This window comes from Polyodon spathula, chromosome 3 (assembly GCF_017654505.1).
Source record: "Polyodon spathula isolate WHYD16114869_AA chromosome 3, ASM1765450v1, whole genome shotgun sequence".
Lineage (NCBI taxonomy): Eukaryota > Metazoa > Chordata > Actinopteri > Acipenseriformes > Polyodontidae > Polyodon > Polyodon spathula.
Genome location: NC_054536.1, coordinates 23,814,559 through 23,836,416, shown reverse-complemented (window position 1 = coordinate 23,836,416; position 21,858 = coordinate 23,814,559). Strand labels below are relative to the sequence as shown.

The 21,858-nt window shown below is 35.4% G+C and overlaps 2 protein-coding genes across 7 annotated transcripts in view; both read left to right on the top strand.

Annotated features, from left to right (window-relative positions):
* The first annotated feature begins 1,776 nt into the window (after positions 1 to 1,776).
* Positions 1,777 to 9,132, top strand: rp9 (RP9 pre-mRNA splicing factor). The gene is made up of 6 exons (XM_041244751.1): positions 1,777 to 2,059; positions 2,861 to 2,891; positions 3,372 to 3,501; positions 6,812 to 6,903; positions 7,140 to 7,201; positions 7,979 to 9,132. The coding sequence occupies exons 1-6, from the start codon at positions 1,911 to 1,913 to the stop codon at positions 8,169 to 8,171; spliced, it is 657 nt and encodes a 218-aa protein (XP_041100685.1). The 5' UTR covers positions 1,777 to 1,910; the 3' UTR covers positions 8,172 to 9,132.
* A 7,968-nt stretch (positions 9,133 to 17,100) lies between these two features.
* Positions 17,101 to 21,858, top strand: part of LOC121312873 (engulfment and cell motility protein 1) — a 186,923-nt gene continuing 182,165 nt past the window's right edge. For all 6 annotated transcript variants that reach the window (XM_041244750.1, XM_041244746.1, XM_041244749.1 and 3 more), the window contains exon 1: positions 17,101 to 17,223. The gene's annotated coding sequence lies outside the window, so the exon portion shown is untranslated. The remainder of the gene's footprint in view (positions 17,224 to 21,858) is intronic.

Sequence of the window (21,858 nt, the reverse complement as noted above, 5' to 3'; positions counted from 1 at the left end):
ATTTAGAAAACAGCCTTTAGCCAACATTCCTTAAAACAGTCAGAAACATTTGTGTATATGATCCTATATTTTTAAAAGGACGTTGTGCTGAACATGGCTTTGCCTTATTGTTAAAATAGTCATTTCATATTATAATCCAAAATTATATAATTTCCTGGAACTGCTTAGATCCTTTGAAATGTTTATGTACAATATAGATAATGTACTTATTTGTTAATTCTAGCAGTAAACTTTTAAAACTTGTGGCAGCTCCCAGGCAGTTCCAGGAATTACAGACTAGGTATATTTTAAGTTATCTTGTATTTCTAAGAAGAGAGAAAGTCTCTAGGATGGAGCAGTGACAAGTTATTTTATTTGGATTTGTTATAACTGCAGACTTGTGAGACAGAAAGTCATAGCTGATTTTAGCTATTCTTAAATAGTGAACTTATTTTGCTGGTCCTGCAGAGATGCAGTTTTGTGGCTGTTGATTTCAAAGGTTAAAAATTGTTTTTTTTTTTTTTTTTTTTTTAAGTTTGTCGTTTGACTTACGATTTGATTTGTGACATTTGTTGTACAACTACAGTAAGTTATAAATTACTGGGTGACCAAAGAAGTACAATAAAAATATATATCTTTTTTTTTTCCACATACAAATAAGTTTAAGGAAGAATTATTTCTGATATTTTTGGATTTGTAACAATTTGGGTATATTTGGGAAATGATCTATCCTTATCCAGTTTTTTTTTTTTTTTATGTAATGTAATAAACCAAAAAATGTTTAAACCACCATATTTTGTAAAATGTTTGTGGAAATGTTCTCTTATTGATCATATGCATTTGTTTTACTTTGTATTCAAATGAATGTTAGAATACTTTGTCAAAGTTAATTTTAACCAGTTACATAATTGTGGTGAAACTAATGGTTCTGTACTAAAAGCTCTGATACAATTAGTTTTTAACACATTTTGGATAAAATGTATCTGAATACAATGTGCAAATTTGTAGTATCATGGCTTAAAAATAAATAACATTATGAAACTGTGAATCTTTGATGTGCTAGAGTGCTTTATGACACTGTCTGAGTTTTATTGTAATTAAAAAGAGAGTTGTTAACTTGCTAGCATCTTACCATACAAGTTAATGTGGATTAAAACAATTTTCTATATACAGGTATGTTTATGTAAATAAGATATAAACAGGTATTTTAAATTAAAATAATTTAACATCTTGCAAAGAGCCACGACTATAATCACCCTAGTTTGGTGTTATCGTTTCCTGCACAGATTCCAGTCATTAAATCTTCTTTGATCCTGTACTGCTCAACCCCTCAGGGTTTAAAAACAGTTACCCTCTTCATATGCACATAAGTACACTAAAAGAGGAAACAAGTAACTCTTACAAACGTTTTAAGAAAGACAAAATAAAGTACAGTGTTTATTTAGGTAATAAAGAAACAAAACGTACTTTTAGCTCAGTTTATTATTTATTTTTAATTTGTGCATTAATGTTCAGCCAAAGATTGACCTAGAGTTGGGTGCGTGTATGCCTTGTTGCAACATTTGTAAGAACAATAGTATCTCACCCAGGACCATATAGTTTTGTACCCCCACCATCTAGCATGGAAAAATATAACCATATTGTATTTTAACCTATTGGTTCCCAGCAACTCGGTACTTCTGTTGTGAATCGCAGCACTTCTGTTTATGAGCAGCAAAGCAGGTATAGTGTTTCGTTGTTCTTCCTGACCTACAGGTGGCGCATTACTAATTTGTAGAAGCTCAACAGAACAGGAAGTGTCGGCCTTTAATAAACAGTGGGTCAAAGTGGTGGCGAGTCTTCGTGTATAACATTATTTGACTTAACTACATTACAAGTTTGAAGTGTAAATGTGAAATTTTAGTGAAGCGCCAAACACAATCAAATAAAAAATGTCTGAGAGAAAAAGATCCAGAGATCACGAGAACAGAACCGACCTCAAACGGCAAAAGGAAGATACAAAGCATCTGGACAGGGCTGTAAAGAAACAAGCTAAAAAACTGAACCAGCAAGTACAGCAAATCAAACATATCGAGACCTTGTAAGGAAACAAATTTTGGTTCTATATTACTTTGAACTTCAGAACACGTTTATTGAAGAGCACCGCGGAGTCTGCATAAGTGTGCTGTTGTTTTTTTTTTTTTTCTCTCAAAATAAATTAATTATAGGCTACTACTACAGTTCCACGCAACGCAACTAAGTAATTCGGTGATCTGTCTCTTTTGGTGCACCCTTGTGTGACACACTACTGTGTTATCTATATATACTATATATATATTATAGAATATATATATTCTTATCACGTTTTTACTTGTATCTTTGTAAGTACTAATGATATCATGATATAATATATATATAGGGCTATATATATATATATATATAATATGAAATATAATTATATTATATATATCCATATTATATTTTATTAAAAATCTATATTTGTTGAAACATGTATTCTTATAAGTTTTTATTACAGCCTTTGTTTTTCGGAACAAAAAGCAGAGTCCACATTTTTATCCAACAATAGGTCTTATGTTATTACAAACAATGTAATACTAACGTATTACAAACAAATGTAATGGAACTAACGTAAGTTATCTGAATGCCACCTGGCCCAATGAACAAAATGCATAGTTTGGTGGAATTTCTTTTAATCAATTTTCTATACAGTATGCTGTATTCAACACTTTTTATATATATATATATATATATATATATATATATATATATATATACACACACACACACACACACAAGAAGATGGCTTTTATTCCAGTATTAAATGGTCACATCATTCAGTGTATGACTAATCCGTTTACTGGCCTTTTTTTTTTCTTTTCAGTTATGAGAAGCCCCCTCCTGGTCTGATAAAGGTTTGTATATTTCATCTATAGTGCCCCTAATAAAGATGTATTAATTATTATTAACCACTGGGTTAGTATTTCCTCAATAATTGGGCATAGTGGAAACGCCAAGGTGTACATAAAATAAATCTTTGTCAAGATTCAGATACCCCTCAGACATTGAGGGGTATCAGAATCTTGAGAAATAAGGACGCTCGGGTACCAGTCTGTCAGATGAGATTAATGGCATTTTAAAATAGGATGTTGGTCATGTGATTGTGTCAGCTCAAGTTTTGTATTCATGGTCATGGCATGTGATGTTCTATATGCTTTAAATACTAAGCCTTCGTTTTTAGCTTGCTGGAAGAAAATGTACAAGGAGTAGTGTTACACAAAAAAAGAAAATTAAGAGAGCAGAGAAATACTTGCAGGCTATTGTGGACAATCCGTATGGGCAGTACTTCTGTACTGGCAAATGTTCTAAGGATTTTGTTTTGTTTCTTTTTGCAGGAGGACGATGACAAACCTGAGGACTGTATACCCGACTCTCCAGGCAACCAAGATGCACGGGAATTTCTGGCCCATGCGCCCACTAAAGGGCTCTGGATGCCTCTTGGCAAAGAAGTAAAGGTCATGCAGTGTAAGTACAGTCAACAAAGTGGTGGGAAAAAAAGGCAGTAGCCGCAGTGCACTGGTAATAGGTAGGTACAAGGTAGTATTGCGCAAGATGTGCCCCACAATGTCACAACCTCCACTGAAGCACATAGTGGGGTATAAAATACCATGTTTCCATGAACCACACGAGTTACCCCTTCCCTACCTCCATTTTTATGTTTTTAAATTACTCAAGTTGGGTTCCAATTTGGACTGGAGCTCGAATTCTCTGGTCCGATTTCGCACCTCTGGCTGGCCTGAAGTCTGAGTTAGGGCTGGGAGGAATTAGGGCTCTAAATGTCAATCAAAAATGTTATATTCATAAAGAAAAATGCAACGCAGTTTTGCATTTAAACTTTTAATTCCAAAAACAAGCAAATAAATGTTTACATAATGAAATGTGTCTGCTAAAACAGTATCTAAATTTATAGTAACTTGTTATAGCACCTACAATGTCACTGCAGCAACTTGGAGAACAACAGAGAAGACCTAATCAGTTACAGTTTATAGTTCTTATGTTGCCCTTAATTTTAAGTGGTAACCTTTTACGATAAGCATTTGCTATGTCTCAGTTTTAAAATTTAGCTGTGGTTCACAACATAACACATTAGAATGATCACAGTATCATGTAATTGTAGGACTGTATTGCCCTGTGTGAAGACTTTAACAAGCCTTTTAAAGCCGTGGGCTCCCAAGTGGCACATTCGGTAAAGGTACTCCAAGGGAGTTCCCAGGTGGTGATGCACAATTGGCCAAGTGCTGCCCAGCGACCCCAGTGGCTAGCCGGGCACCTGCAATCCTGCATGTATGCAATTTGGAACTGCACGGTGGGCTTGCAGAGTGAAAAAAAGCAGACGGCTGACAGCACTTGTTTCGAAGGACGCAAGTGCTCGTCTTCATCTCACCCGAGTTAGTTTGGGGGTTGCAGTGGTGAGCCAGGTTGAATAATAATTGGAAATTCCAAAAATTGGAAAATTAATAAAACTAAGTGTTAAAAAAACCCCAGAAAAACCCAATATAAAGCCGAAACGAAAATGTTTTAATTTGCTTCGAAATAATTGCATACTGGTTAATAGACTAGCAAGTACTGGTGAAGTCAGCTCAGTTTTGTAGTGCAGAAATCATTTATTTTAACCTTTTGTTTTGTTTATGGACTTTACAATACCTGCACGATGGGTGTCTTTAGTAATAGTAGTATCTACAACGTATTGACAATAACACCATTGTGTTCCTGACTCTAACAAGTTAAGCTGTTAATTAAACTCCTGTAAAAAAATTAAATAAAAAAAAGCCCAACTACAGTAGCAGGCACAGTTTACAGTGCCTCTGGGTTTCTGATAACATCAAATCTATTCCAGATTGTATAAATCCTTTGGTGGAAATGTCCGCTGTACTTTTAATATTTTCAAGTAAATTGGCTTCATCACTGCCATTCTCATATCCACTTTGACATCTGACACGTCATCGACTGGATCGCTATGAGTGTTCTATTTTCAGGTCGAACAAATCCCTTGGGTCGACATTGTCAATACGTTTTAGAATTTTCAATGCTTGAATCACATTGTCTAGATGAAGAGATTTCTGAGTCAACATAAACTCTTAAGTCTTTTTCATAGATTATTTCTTCAATTTCAGTATCTCCCATATGGTATTTATAATGCACAACATCTTACACTTTTCTATATTAAATGCAATTTGCCATGTGTCTGCCCAGTTCTGAATGCGGTCTAGATCATTTCAGATTACCTTTGTTGCTGCATAAGTGTTTGCCACACCTATTTTTGTATCGTCTGCAAATTTAACAAGTTTGCTTACTATACCAAAATGTAAAACATTAATGTAGATTAGGAATAGCAGACAACCTAATACGAACCCTGTGGTACTCCACTAGTTTCCTTGCTTCATTTTGAGGTTTCTCCTCTCATCAGTACTTTCTGTTTTCTACATGTTAACCACTCCCTGATCCGTTTGCATGCAGTATGGGTGTTGCCGCCCAGCTGAAAAAAAAAAAAACTGATCCGCCCATCTTGCAGATGCTAAGGTGCCTTTAACAATAATGATTGATGGTGCTTCTTGCAGAGTAGATTGCTTACCTGTTTTTGGGTGAAAAAAAAAATATTGGAACCACATGACATCTTGACACAACATTTAACCAGTCAGAGAGTTGAAGGTGCAGGTTTTCTGTGTTAAGAACTTCGAGAGGCTAAAACATTAAACTGACAGCAAAAAAGATTTGATTGTTTTCAAAGCAAAAATAGTGACGAATGTAGGGTTTTTAAAATAAGCCAGCGATCGGCACAATGCACCGCCAACTACTATATTTGCGGCAGCTGCTTTATTAAATATTAAGATTGTTTTCAGGTATTGTCATTCAGTCTATTTTTTGTCATATTATTGTATTATAAATAAGGTTATATGGAGAGAGAGAGAGCATATGCACCAAGAAAAAAACAACGAAAAGCTAAAATAGACGTGCATTACTAGAATGCCCTGAAAACAATTTAAATGAAACAAAAGGCTCAATAATTAAGCTAATAAGGAAGTGAAAAGGTTACATTTATTTTTTTGTGAACTCCAATAAACCTACATTATCTTTCACCAGTCAAATCGCAGCGTGCCTACATAAGCACGGTAATTTTTACCATAGTAAAAAACAATAATGATAAAGAATGTAGAACATAAAGGTGCAACCAGATACAGTCAACGAAAGACAATACATTATTCAACTTCTTTGTCGTATTATATATTTAAGGTAAGACGAGTTTATTTTTCCGTTTAAAGTGCTCCCGGCTCAACTCAGGTTCTGGGAGAATTAAAATTTAAAAATGGCGAATGGAGATCACTTTTCCCATAGCACAATGCAGCGAGTACGTGATTACGCTGTGACTTGCGTAAACCAGGTTGAACTCTTGAAGGAGCCGAGTCTCCTGTGGATTCTCAGGCTGCTGTTGCTAAGAAAGTTGCCGTGTCAACATCGCAGGTGCCTCGCATTGTAATAAGATGTAATTTCATTCTTTTTCATTTCATATAGAACAACAGTGATTAATTTTGTTTCGGAATAAAACTAAAACAATTGACTTGTATTGTAAATTATGTATTTAACATTTAATTATAGTGTGATGTGATTTTATTTGTTTTCTTTTCATTTAGAAACAAAGTGTGACCAACTTCGTCTCTAATGCTTCTTAATTGAGACAGCCGCTTATTCAGGATATTTTTACTTCTCCGAGGCGTCCAGATAAAGAGGCGTCGACTGTGTAATACAGTTAACAAGTGAGTATCTCACTTTATTTCAGGCTGGAGGTGTAAGCGCTATGGCCATAGGACAGGGGACCGGGAATGTCCATTTTTTATCAAAGGAAATCAAAAATTGGAACAGTTCCGAGTTGTAAGTATGTTTTAACAAACATTTGTATATCATTCTCAAAATTCACTTTTAATAATATGTTTTCACACAAACAACATCACACAAATGTAATTCTGGTAAAATATTAAAACCTTTCTTCATCATTCAACATCATTAATTAAAAAGGAATGCACTGGTTGAACATGTTGGGGATATGTTTCTTTATGAATTGCATTTTATTTTTGTACAAGAATATTTGACAATTTATATTTTTCTAGGCACACGAAGACCCAATGTATGACCTAATTAGAGAAAACAGGCGCTTTGAAAAGGAAACCAGGTATCTCCTCTACTTTCAGAATTTTTTGTGAAACTAAATGGGGAAATGTATATGTGTATTTTTTGGGGGGAGGGGACTTTAATGGGGATTAACTGAAAAGTGTTGTAAGGTAGGAGCTGAAAAAAGGTCTGCAGATGACCAATGTATTTCCAAACCTAATGAAAATAAAGAGCACAGTTCACCATAGCATTGAGAGGTTGCTGCAGACTAAACTAGAGCTGGGTGCAGTCAGGCTGGGTACATAACTCCTGTCAGTGATAAGTGGAACATACCAGTACAGTTGTAACACAGTGATGGAGAATTAATTGCAGTTTGTGGCCATGACAAAAACAAATATAATAAATACACTTCAGTATGCTATATAGGTCTTTTGTGCAGTTTTGAAAGAAACATGTACAGTATCACACAGGTATTTGCATTGTAATAAATGCATATTGTACCTTTTAAAGGTACTCTTACTGTTTAATTTCCTCTGTCATGTCACCTCAGCAGTGTCTTTAGAGTAAAATTATGTTACTGGCTGCAAAGTTTGTCAGTCAGTATGGGAAGCAATTGGTTTCTCCAGGTGAAATTACCAAGGCAGTGCAAGAAAGTAAGGCTTGAAACAAATATTTGGGTCACTTCTTTTTTATTTTATTATTTTATAAAAGTACATGATTTATATAATATTTGGCAGCTTTACTAACAAATCGTATTTGGTTTCATGCATGTATGTAATTGCATTGTTCCTGAAACTCAAATGTAGAGGCTCATTGTGAAATGTTTTCCTCTTTGCAGGATACAGCAGTTACAGCAGCTGCTGGATGACACCACCTCAGACTCGAAGTGCAGTAGTTCCAGTTCTTCAGACTCGGGCAAACACAAAAAGAAAAAAAAGAAAAAGAAAAAAAAGAAAAAAGAGAAGAAAAAAAGGAAGAAGAAACAAAAGCACAAGTCCTCCAAATCGAGCAACAGCTCAGATTCAGACTAAGAGCTGAAACAGTTCAGCAAGCAGAATGCAAGGAAAAGGTGCTGGGCTCTGAGCTGAGAAGTTTCCTCTGATAATGTTATGAGTATAATGAAAGCCCAAGGCATCTTTCTGGCAGTTTGTCTTTTCTGTTCGTACCAGGAGTAGTGGCAGACAGCGCAAGCCCTTTTATCTTTACTCAGTGAGTGCATGTACTTTTCAGCTTTGTTAGTCAGTATCCATTATTAATCTGGATCTAGACAATAACATGCATTGTATTGGTTGATTAGAATTCTGTATATTATACCTGTAAGTATCTTTACTGGCCATCAAAAGTAATGACTATGTCTGTTATATGTTTTTCATTTTTTACACAAGAGTGTATGCTGTTAATCTAATTTATTTTTAAGAAACATTTGATGTTGAAGTTTGGTTTTCATTATTGGACACCCCTTCAGATTTCACAAACTTTTTTTTTTTTTTTTTTAGTTTAATTAGTCAGAGATCTAGGGGAAAGATGAATGTAATAACCATTTGGCTGTTTACAGATCAAGTGGGATGAGTTTAGGATAACAAAATATGTGTTAGAAGCATTATCTTCCTGAGCTAAAATGTCATATCAGTGCTCAAGCAAAATACAATCCTCTTATTTAAGCAGTGACCTGTTGTGCTACTAATATTAGAATTAATAGTTGTTTGCACAAAAAAAAAAGTAAATACATCAGGTAATTCAAGTCACATACATATGCACCAAACATTTTACATCGATCTTAAATCTGAGTTCCTAGACTCCAAATGATCTTGAACTACCTAATGCTAACTTTGGTAAGGTAGTCCCAAGATTGGTGCTTATATGGGTCTGTGACTCCAAACATAAACGTGAAATCTGAAATGCTACACAATCTTAATAAGCTATACATACATGCACACACACACACACACACACACATATATATATATATATATATATATATATATATATATATATATATGACACACACACACACACACCTGCATGTATGTATAGCATTTAATAAAAACTATTTAGCAACATTTTCTTTACAATTTTCAAAGACTTGTTTTTTCTGGTTAATATTACTGCAGATTTGACATCTTTAAGCTAATTTTTATTGAGATTTACAAAAAGGTATATAGATATATATGATATGAAATGCAATCAAAGGTTTTTTTGGGGGGAACCATTCAAAGGTAGCTGAAGTTCATTTCAAAGTGCAGTTCAGCTGTAATAGTAAAATGTGTAAAAAAAAAAAAAAAAAAAAAAAAAACCAAAAAACATGGCAATAAAAATCAGCCCTGTAACCTTAATACATTGTATTTTAATACACTGCAGTGGCTATGCAATAAACTATGTATAATATGTTATATTCTGTACTCTTTGGCATCAAACATTTTTAATTCTAAAGGGTTTTTACCATTTATCAAAAATTTGACCTTAGTTTCAGCGAGTCATTTCACAGTTCTCTGGTAAATGAGTAAAACATGCAGCATGACTGCTTTTTGTTGTTCACATTGTGAAAATCAATCCAACTTTAACTCAGTTGTGTTTGACTACTGATTTATCCTCTATTTCTTAATAGGGCAACAAAAAACCTCAGCATAGTATCTTCAGGAATTAGCTTGATATTTTGCTGAAAAGAAATTAGCACGATTTAATAGCTAGTAATAAATTATCCTGTAGGTAGTCAGAGAAAGCAAATAAGTTATTTATTTTAACAAAAAAGTAATCACAGATGAAGCACAGTATTTTTCTTTATCTTCATAACAGATTTTTGCATTTATATAATCCAACAACAGTGCTTTAACATTCACATCACTTTAATGTGGGGGTTCTTTTTGCAGGTTAAATTGTGGTAAATTGAAACATAAATTGTAGTTTTAAGGCGTTGCTGTTTTCATAACTGAATGCCTAACAGTGACTTGTCTTTTTCCTATTTCATTAGGAAGGTTTGATGTACATAAACAGTGGGAAAATGACTGCCAGACAGGCTTCCAAAGAACACCAGTCCCAGCAAAATCTTGAGGTTATAGATTTTTCTTAAATGAAAAAGATGTCAGGACAGATAGATGTACAAGGGACTGAAACCCCAAGCTCTAGTGTTTTTTTTTTTTGTTTGTTTCTTTTTTTTATGGACTCATTAATCTTGATTTTTTAATTTTTTTTATACGGTATATACTAAATAAATCTTCCCTTTCTCCTCACTTGGCATTTTGGGAGATGTAAGTAAAATGTTATGTAACTTATTCGATGCCTGTTTGTAGGCCATACGATTATATTATTAAAATGGGTTTGCCATCTCCTATTCCTTATTGTGTTTGACCAATATGCAACATCTAATGGGCAACAGTTTTAGGCAGACTGCAAACATAGGTAGCAGTGGTTATACAGTGTTCCATATATTTTAATTTGGAATAATATATTATGAAATATAAGGTAATATATATATGACACAATATATTTTTTTCATCTAGCAGAAACATCCACTCTGGCTGTTCTAGCTGGAGGAGTGAGCCCCTCCCCTACTCCTGCAGACCCTACCACTGTTAAAGGTGACATAACATAAATCTAGGAATAACACTCAATATAACAGCAACAATAAACAATAATAATAATAATAAATTGAAGGTAAGAAATGTAATTCTTTGTCTATGATGTTAGTTTTGGCAACGGAGAACCATGTGCAAAATCAACAGTAGAGCAAAAATGAGCTGAAGTGCCTTTGGAAGATTAAGCATGGTTCAGAAAGGGAAACTACCCTTATGCCTCAAGAGGAAAGTCTTCGAACAATGCATGCTGCCAGTGCTATCTTATGGATGAAAAACTTAGATCATCAATGCAAAAATGACTGAAAAATTACAAACGACTCAGCAGAGTATGGAACGATGCATGCTGGGAATAACGAGGAGACAGGAAAAGAAAGGAATGGATAAGAGTGCAAACAACAGCATGCAATGTTATTATACAAGCGAAAAACTGAAATGGCAGTGAGCTGGACATTTAGCAAGAAGAACAAACCATCGCTGGACTAATGAGACTGGATCCCAAGAGATATAAAGCGACCAAGAAGGAGATCTCCAGGAAGATGGCAAGATGAAATTATGAAACACACCAGAGCAACGTGGTTGAGGGACGCAGCAGCTTTTGTAGAAGAATCTTTGGGAGGCCTTCATCCAGCACTGAATTAAAAAAAAGGCTGAAGATGATCATATGAGATAACTAGAGTGCCAATGAATAAATACTTTTATTCATATCGGTACACAATACATTTATGAATACAAAATAAGCCTTAAAAAAATAACTGATCAATTATATCCAATTCACCATAAACAAGGAAGCTGAAAATACTGAAAGCACTGTATCCTCTTCATGCATCACTCATCTACTGTAATATAACACTTAAGTTAAACCTTAAATGACAAGCATTAAGAAATGTTACACTATGTGGTAACTGATGTAGAGAGGGAGTTTTGTTTCAAGATATCCTAAGAAAATGGTATAAAAAAAACTTTTATGAAAAAATTATACAAAAAGTAAAATAATGCCAAATAGGGTCTAAAATACCTGTCAGATGTTTTATGCAACAGGTACTATTACTACTAATGATGTACTTGACTTGGCCATTTTAATCTCCATAGTATGCTCAGCAATCATCCCCTTACTTTCCAGACCCTGGGTACTCACCTACAACAGGATCTGGCCATGCTACAATAATAGCATTGGATTAGAAAATATGTGCCTGTTTCTTTTATGCATTTTATGCACAGCAGAAGGAAGCAAGTTTTCTTCCAGGACAACCTTTTACTTTACTTGATTCATGCGTCCTTCACAAAGACAAATCTGCCCGATTCCAGCCTTGCTGAAGCACCTCCAGTTGAGTCCAATTTTCAGCTTTGCCCAACACCTGGTCATCTAATGGTTAGATGGAGACCTGGAGAGGCCTACAAGCCACAATGTCTCGCACCCACTGTGAAATGTGGTGGAGGATCGGTGATGATCTTGGGGTGCTTCAACAAGGCTGGAATTTGGCATTGAAAAAAAAGATTTGGCATGAATCAAGCCAAGTACAAGGTTGTCCTGGAAGAAAACTTGTTTCCTTCTGCTCTGACAATGTTCCCCAACTCTGAGGATTGGTTTTTCCAGCAGGACAATGCTCCATGCCACACAGCCAGGTCAATCAAGGTGTGGATGGAGGACCACCAGATCAAGACCCTGTCATGGCCAGCCCAATCTACAGACCTGAGCCCCATTGAAAACCTCTGGAATGTGATCAAGAGGAAGATGGATGGTCACAAGCCATCAAACAAAGCCAAGCTGTTTGAATTTTTGCGCCAGGAGTGGCATAAAGTCACCCAACATTAAGGTGAAAGACTGGTGGAGAGCATGTCAAGACGCATGAAAGCTGTGCTTGAAAATCGGGGTTATTCCACCAAATATTGATTTCGGAACTCTTCCTGAGTTAAAACATTAGTATTGTGTTGTTTAAAAATGAATCTGAACTTATTTTCTTTGCATTATTCTAGGTCTGACAACACTGCATCTTTTTTGTTATTTTGACCAGTTGTCATTTTCTGCAAATAAATGCTCTAAATGACAATATTTTTATTTGGAATTTGGGAGAAATGTTGTCAGTAGTTTATAGAATAAAACAAAAATGTTCATTTTACCAAAACACATACCTATAAATAGTAAGACCTGAGAAACTGATAATTTTGCAGTGGTCTCTTAATTTTTTCCAGAGCTGTGTGTGTATGTATATATATATATATATATATATATATATATATATATATATATATATATATATATATATATTATATGTGGGTCAATATGCCACGTTTCTATATGCCAGTTTCTGTGTGCTATTGCTTATATTTAAAATATATTTCAAAATTTGTTTCAGCTCATTTATATTGTTTGGAATGAGTATGAAATACATGTTAAGTCAGTTAATTTAGTTTATATAATTTTTCAATATATTTGAAGGTATATTTAAAAATATGTTGCAGTATATTTCATATGGGATTGCCATGAGCTACTGAACATATCCTAATAATCAGTTGAAATAAATAACATTCTTTGAATATTGCAAGTAGTGTAGTTCTGAAACAAAACAATCCACTCATCTGAGCCCAATGTAGGTTTGAAAATGTGACTACAATGTAGATGAATATATTTATTTTTTAGATTAATTAAGATTGGATTGAGTCAAGAATTGTTCTCCATTTAGTTAATTTCTGATTTGTCATTTATTTTTCATGGTCAGTTGTACCATTGCTTGGTTCAGTTGCCAAGTTAACGGAAAGAGAGATACATGTTTATATCAATGCTCACCATCAAATTGCAGAGCTTTCGTGATAGTCTGCCAGGAATTTTCGTAAGTACTAAACAGCAAGGACTGTTGGGTGTTTGTTTCCAGCAGCGAATGATGGGTGTGGTGGTTGTGTTTTTACAGCTGCACCCATACCCATTTTGCTCTTTTTATAAAATGGATAGAACAGTTTATAAATATCAAGCATTATTTAATCTACCAAACAGGCTATCAAACAGGCTTTGTGAATCAGACCCTGTATTTAATAATACTGTCAAAAAGTACAACAAAATGCTGTGAAGCATTCAATGTTCAAGTGTAAACTAACAAGGCATAATACAATATAATTAAAAAAAAAACAACAAAAAACCACGTAGAGTATAGTGAGAAAATTTAACTTTTTTTATTAAGGGTATAAAAAACTATCAAAGGCCTTGAATATCCCTTGGAGCATGGTCATGATGATTATTAAGAAGTGGAAGATGTATGGCAGCACCAAGACCCTGCCTAGATCAGGCCGTCCCTCCAAACTGGATGACCTAGCAAGAAGGAGACTGATCAAAGAAGCTACCAAGAAGCCAATGGCAACTTTACAAGAGCTACAGGCTTTTATGGCCAAGACTGATCAAAGTGTGCCTGTGACAACAATATCCCAAGCACTTCACAAATCTGGCCTGTATGGTTAGGTGGAAAGAAGGAAGCCATTACTCAAAAAAGCCCACCTTGAATCCCGTTTGAAGTATGCAAAAAAACATTCAGGAGATTCTGTAGCCATGTGGCAAAAAGTTTTGTGGTCTGACAAAACTAAAATGGAATTATATATATTTTTCTCAATAAAAACATTTTCCCCCTTAACAGTGTGGAATATGGTGTGTAGATAAGTGGACAAAAATTATTATATAAATGCATGAAACTCTGAGTCACTGACACAACAAAGTGTGAAAAAAAAGTTCAAGGGGGTGTAGACTTTCTATAGCTTCTGTATGTCACTGGCATTCTTGTTTTCCCCATTTACATTTGGATACTCTTCCCTTGTCTAAACAGCAGCATAATGCTTTCTTACAGAAGTCAAATTGTAGGCTGCAGTGCGCTAAGGAAAATGTACAAGGACGAAGGTAATTTTTCAGGGTCACAAAGCAGAATGCAGCTAATGCCACTGTCAGTAAATCTTCTGAGAAATTATTCAGTTACAGGGCCCTGGGGTATTTAACAATATTATTTGAATCCAATTTTAGGTATGTGGATTGTAATTGGTTCCCAGTGCATGTTGGTAATATTTACTAATTGGATTGATGTGATTTTTTCCCCCCAAAGTGTCAATCATTTGTCCTGCATATGTAGGATGCACTTTTGAGAATGTATATTCATGAGAACATAAGAAAATGTATTAACAAGAGGAGGCCATTTGGTCCATCCAAGTGCTTCCAGTTCCTAGTAGCTGATTGATCTCAGAACTTTGTCAAGTTGGGTCTTAAAGGATCCAAGTGATTCTGCCTCAACAACATGACAAGGTAACCAGTTCCAAACCTCTCCACTCTTTCTTTGAAGAAGCATCTCCTTCCATTTTTGCTAAATCTAACATAATTTCCAACTGTGTCCTCTGCTTAAAGTGTTGGTTAGGGTTAACTACAGTATGTCAACTCATTTTAAGATTTTAAAGACTTTAATTTTCCAATTTTGTATGCAGGAAAGTTCCCAGTTTTCTATGTCTAAATCATGTTGGGTTTCTGTTCCTTTAATTATCATTATTTATTTATTTAGCAGACATCTTTATCCAACTCAACTTACAGAGACCAGGGCATGTGAACTGTGTAGAGTCACTTATAACAACATCTCACCGAAACACAAAGCACAGTGAGTAAGCTAGGATTTGAACCGTGGACCTCCTGGTTACAAGCCCGTTTCTTCAATCACTGGACCACACAACCTGCTAAACATCATGCTGACCTACCACAGTACAGAAGTTGTTTCTAAACTAGTCCACATCCTGCCTTTTTACTTTATTTTACAATGATGCCAGAGTTGATGCCAATGCTGTATAGTTCTGTAGCAGAGATATAATTGGTTTAAGTTAAATATAAACACGAAACTATGGATGTGCCTAAGGTTTCTTGTCAAATACAGTTTCATTATGTATAAAATATATTATAGCGATACATGGGCAGTGTTCACATGGATTATTATCAAGAACTAAGCAACACAGATTCATGTGTTTGTTTTAAATTTGTCAAGAAAACTGATATAAATCTGAACTGGCAGTATAATACCTTCTGTGATTCAGTGACAGTAGTCTATGAAAATGCTTGGATAAATTAAATTTAATACAGGAAAGTGGATCTTATTAGGAGAGATTGTAGCAATTTAAAGTTGATGATATTTCTTACAATTAGTAGGTCGTTTAGGTTATAGAATAACAACATGATCAAAATAATCTTTTTTTCAAAGTGTGTTTTTTTTTTTTTTTTTTTTGGTCACAGATAATAAATTCATTCATACCTATTGTGTTACAGGCAAGAAGATAATCTTCCAAGCCTTATAGTAGTTCCTGCCCATGGAAAACTATGTGGGCTCAGAAATCTTGCAACAAGGGATGCATTCTAAATTCTATTATTATATTTTAACATACATGTCAGTGATTTCATCAAACCAAGCAGTCATGTAAGGTTTTTCTAATACTAAGGTACTGCTTGACTGATTGGTTTGATGAAATCACTGACATGTATGTTAAAATATAATAATAGAATTTAGAATGCATCCCTTGTTGCAAGATTTCTGAGCCCACATAGTTTTCCATGGGCAGGAACTACTATAAGGCTTGGAAGATTATCTTCTTGCCTGTAACACAATAGGTATGAATGAATTTATTATCTGTGACCAAAAAAAAAAAAAAATACTAATAGATACTAATGAATACTAATAAAATCTATTTGGTTTTGAACAAAACGGGCCACTGAATTCTGACTAAGATTTACAGTTTTGTCAACAAATGTTACATTGCCTTATATATATGTGTGTGTGTGTGTGTGTGTGTGTGTGTGTGTGTGTGTTAAAACTATCATTATTATTATAAATATATTTTTCAATTAAAATAAAATAAATTTTATTACCAGTTTTCATTTTAAGAATTTTTTTTTAAGAATGAAACTGGTAAATTTTTATTTTAATTGAAAATAATACAAATAACAATGATTCTTTTAGAAAATACCACATACACATATATATATATATATATATATATATATATATATATATATATATATATATATATATATATATATATATATATAAGACAATGTAAATATTGTTGACGCTGTAAATCTGTCTTAAAGTCAGTGGCTCGTTTTGTTCAATCTAATATTTTATTAGTATTTATTATTTTTAATATGGCTTCACTATGCACCAGCATTAAATCCTTATCCCCTACACCCCAGACCGGCAACTGAGTTGAATGATACACGGTCCCCACAGTATGCCCTGTTGTCGCAGCAGCAGAAAGGGACGGCAAAGTTATGTATTATTGTCAGCGACAGTTGCAATGTAATTGGTCCGTATTCAGTGACAGGCAGAACTACACAGTCCTATGCTAGTTGCAATTGGTCCGTGTTAGGAAGTAGGAGGAGGAGGAAAGAAGGGAAAGCATCAGCGTAGCGGCGCCGGAGGAGGAGAGGAAAGAAGAGGAGAGAAAGCCTGTCCGATATAAACTCAAAACATCAGCACTTTGATGGTGGAAGAAATCTTTTAACACACAGGTTAGTAACAATGCTTTTATTCATTCACTGAAAAGCAGGTAACCTGAATCATAGTCAATGCATACATGACTGCAAAAATCTTGCTTTTTGCATAATCACTTATGAACTGCGGGATTTGTCTTTTTTAGTATAATTTATTTGTATCGAAACTTTTTTTTTTTTTGACAGTTTACAACTGTTTTTTGTTTGTTTGTTTGTTTTTTTTGGTCGCCACAGGGCCTGCGATTTATGATTCCAAATGGGATTGTTTCAATCTTTGCTGCGCTAAGTGCTGTTGTTATTTGCTTGTGGTATGTTTGATTGGCCGGTTTTATTTTTCTTGTTCAATGCTACGAGGCGGATGCTTAGTTATTATAGATATTGTTATTTTTAGGTACTCGCCATCACATGCTTGGAAACAGTGTCATGAAAGTTAAGCCATAAACATTCTTCAATGGTGCCCAATGTAAAATGGTCAATGTAGCATATGGACACTTTCACACTCAAAAGCTAACGAAGAACATAGGCGTGTGACTGTTTAAAATTTGTATGATGCTGGTGTCTGCATGTGATACAATAATATTGCATCTCTCGTAAGGACGAATATAGCGCAGACAAAATTTTTGTTAATCAGCAAGCAAGCAAGCAAGCAGATTTTGTTAAGTGTAAACATTGTTCAAATTTGAAATAATAAAATACAAAAAAACATTTCGCTTTGCAGATGTGCATAAAAATAAGGTTATCTTCTAAAAACATTTCCCCTATATTATTATTATTATTATTATTATTATTATTATTATTATTATTATTTATTACACCTTTTAACAGTTGTACGTGGTTACTTCTGCAGGTATGTAAGCTTCATAATCAACCTAGTGCAGCATTTTCTTCCCGAATAGGTGTACTGCTCATTGATTTTGACCGCATACAGCAACGCTGCAGTATTGTTACCCAATTCTCGGATGTATTTGTAACATTCAGTCGAAATAACATGTTTTCTTTTTATTTTTGTATTTATTATAAAGTGTACTTGCATATTACACAATTGCTGGCAGGTGTTTTATGCTGTACTCTAGTTTCAGGGAATTTGCATTGCTTTAAAATAAAACAGGCACAGAGCTGAATGCTCAGATCAGCACTGAGGTGCACACACACAGTGCTGTGAGTGGAAGCTCGTTTGGTGCCTGCCAGCGTCGTTGCTCATCACTTTTCAGGGGCTCTGCATTTTACTACATTCTAAAATACACTACCAAAAACATGACACACCCCAAATGCATTCAAATAAAGGATGGTTGAAATGTAATTACAAGAATTTGGCAAATTATTTTATTGAATATGGATTGTCTAATATATGAGCTGTAAAAGTAAGCCTTTAAATCAAACACTGTCTGTCATCATTGTCAACCAAGAGTGTGAAATAAAAGAGCAATTTTAAATGTTATTTATTTATTTATTCATTATAAAGATTTATCAGAAACATCGCCAATGTTTTTTTTCCCCCGGTTTTCTCCCCACTTTGGAATGCCCAATTATTATTTTTTATCCTGGTTCACCGATGAACACGCGTCCTCCGATACGTGCTCCTACCAATCCACTGCAGACCCGCAGGCACCCTATCAGCCACAGAGTCGCTGGTGCGCGGTGAACCATGGATTGCCCTGCCGACCTAAGCCTTCGCTACCCGGGCGGCGCCCAGCTAATTGTGCGCTGCCCCCTAGGAACCCCTGGTCATGGTCGGCAAAGACTTAGCCTGGATTCAAACCTGCAATCTTCAGGCTATAGGGCGCCTCCTGCACGCCACGCGGAGCGCCTGTACTGTTTCCACAGTTTTCAATGGTTTTATTTGACTTCAGAGTAGCCATTTAAGAGTGTTAACATAATGCCTTGTTAAATGTTTTACTTAATGCTGGCTGTAATTCCCAATCTTCTCTAATAAAAAGGTCTTATGCAAAGAAGTGTTGGGTACAAGTGAATATTGTACTCATCTAGGCTTGTCTCTTCCTACCTTCTGTTCTGAACTTCCTCTTACTCTGTCAATGTGTTCCCTCTCGTTCTACTCTCTGTGCTACAGTAAATTTGAAGTAGTACCTGTAACTTTGAGTAGCATCATCAATAACTATGAACCCCTTAATGATAGCACAGTGCACTCCGTTTATATAGTCACACCCATCCTGGATGATTTGATTCTTATAAGTGGTTGCTTCTTAAAAGCGGACCAATGTGATTACTGTGGTACAGAATCGGTATGTTAGTATGAGACTGATAAAGCTTGTTCCCTGTGTAATGGGCTGACCACTAGATGTCACGAGTTCCCGCATGTATGCACAGCCACGAAAAATCTACAGCTGCTTTTCCTTAACGAATTAAGGATCGTTAACTGTCTGCTTGTTAAAGTTAATGGCACCTCGATAAAAAGGGCTTAGCCGACAGCTTTGTGATGGGGGTATAGAGGAGTAAGGAAGCAGAAGAAAGAAAAAGAAACCAAAACGTGAGTAAGAAATCTATTTTGTTCCACACAAAAGCACTGTTAGTTAGTGTGCCATCTGAGTGCTAGGTTTATTTTGTTTGTTTTATCAGCAGCTGTTTCACCACCGCAGTGTCCAGCCTGATCATTTACACTGTCCTCGGCCATGTCGCATTACAACTGCGCGTCAGCAGTTTAAATACAGTATATAAATGTCAGTGGTACTCAATTACTGAGGACAGTACATCAAAACAATCAAGTCCTTGTGGGTAAGCAACTTGTTATATGAACATGATTATGTTTACTCAGAATCCAATTTTACTACAGTGTACTTGAGAAGCAATTTTCTCGTGAGGATGCCTAGTTTAACTGCCGTGTGGTGTTATATGTAATGGCCTTTGGATTAAAATGACATTACAGTATTTTACTGTCAGGACACCACTGCATTTAAGCATCTGTGGCTTATTTATTTTCTGTTGTGATGCAAATCTCACAGTTTTTCATTAAGCAGAGATGCAAAGCTCTGCAATCCCCCCCCCCCCCCCCCCCCCCCCCCCCCACCTCCTCCTCACTGCGCTGCAATCGCACTCCCTCCACATGCATATCACACAGTAACACCGCTGTACTCAGTATGTGTTCAATGTATGTGTGTTCACTATATTGAAACACATTTTCACTAAGAGAACACAAAAAACATACCTGCACAATGCAGTGGTGCAACCATGTTTGATTACAAACAATGCAATGTTTCCTGCATCATTGCAGTATCCACACTGCATACGTGCCTAATCACGGAATGTGTGAAAATTCAAAAACAGCTTTATTGGCTGTACACGTCATTGCATTTGATGAAGTACTGTATTACATGCAGTCAGTTTGCCTTGAAATGATTCTTATAAGAATTTTTACATTGGTTAGTATTGGAATGATTTTGATCACTATATGCAGTTGATTCTTATAAATGGAGTGCACTATTTTATATACTAAAACAAACAATTTGAATAGAAGTAATCTGTGTCTTGAAGACTTTACACCATTTAGGATTTTTGAAACTTAAATTAAATCCTCACCAACATTTTTCTTCTTGGCTGAAACGCTTTAATTCATTAGGCTGACTCGGTGTATTGGATGTATTTGAACTTTGCCTAAAGGCATGTACTGTCTGTAAGTGTAGGCACTTTGCTTTGAGTTAAAGCCAGCATATAATCAGTGCAACCTTTACTCTTAAATATACGTGCACAGGTTTCAGCTCCTAATTCTTTTTGGTATGAGTGTTACAGGTTCAAACAGTACCTCACATGTAAAACAATATTATTTTGTAAGCATTTTGTGATGGTCTATTTCAATTTAATTTGGAGAAATATTACAGATTACAGAATAATCCTAAATTTATCATCCTACAATTTTTGTGGAGCCAGATTGATAATTTGATCAATTCCTCGCTAATGTTTAATGTACAGATCTGGAGAAATCTGAAAAATTATCAGCATTTGTATGCATCTTAATACTGGATGTTACAGGTTTCTGAATATTTAACATTGATTGTAACCTTCCAATTATTACACCCCAAGGAATTACACGTTTGTGTAATTTTATACATAAAATGTGTCTCCACGCATAGGCGCGTAATGTTAAATAATATCGCCGTTAACAGAAGCATAGAGAAAAATGTTGGATCCCACTGAGGATAAAGGGAACTGTGACAGGGTCTTCCTCGAGTCACGCGTGTGGGTAGCCTCTGTTCGATCATACAGAGAGACTGAGGTGGTGTTGAAACGCCGGCGCAGGCTCGCAGGATTTATTAACAAAAACATAAAACGAAAGTAAAATAAAGGCGGTCATGTGACGTTACCAGTGATGGGAACGCATAGAGGACAAATACAGCAAACTGTACAAAAAGTGCAAAATAAAACACAATACCCCAAACTATAACTCAAAAGGTGCCGTGAAAACGGCAGGCCTTGCAACAGCCCCGAGCTATCTCCCGCGGATGTTTTTAAACTGATGGACACTCGATCGAGACAAGCCCACCTGCTGATTGAGAACCAGCACAGCCAATCACTTGCTGCCCTTCCCTCAACCAAGCGTAGCAGGCGGCAAGTCTCAATCAAGTGCCCGTCTGTAAACAATAATATAATCAAACTAATCAAGTCCCAAAACGACACAAAATAAACCCATTCCCATATATAAGC

Excerpts from the sequence above, each read along its gene's own strand:
- rp9 (XM_041244751.1), top strand. The coding sequence starts at position 1,911 with ATGTCTGAGAGAAAAAGATCCAGAGATCACGAGAACAGAACCGACCTC. Across the intron at positions 2,892-3,371 it reads CCCCTCCTGGTCTGATAAAG|GAGGACGATGACAAACCTGA; the intron begins GTTTGTATATTT and ends TTCTTTTTGCAG. Across the intron at positions 6,904-7,139 it reads AATTGGAACAGTTCCGAGTT|GCACACGAAGACCCAATGTA; the intron begins GTAAGTATGTTT and ends ATATTTTTCTAG.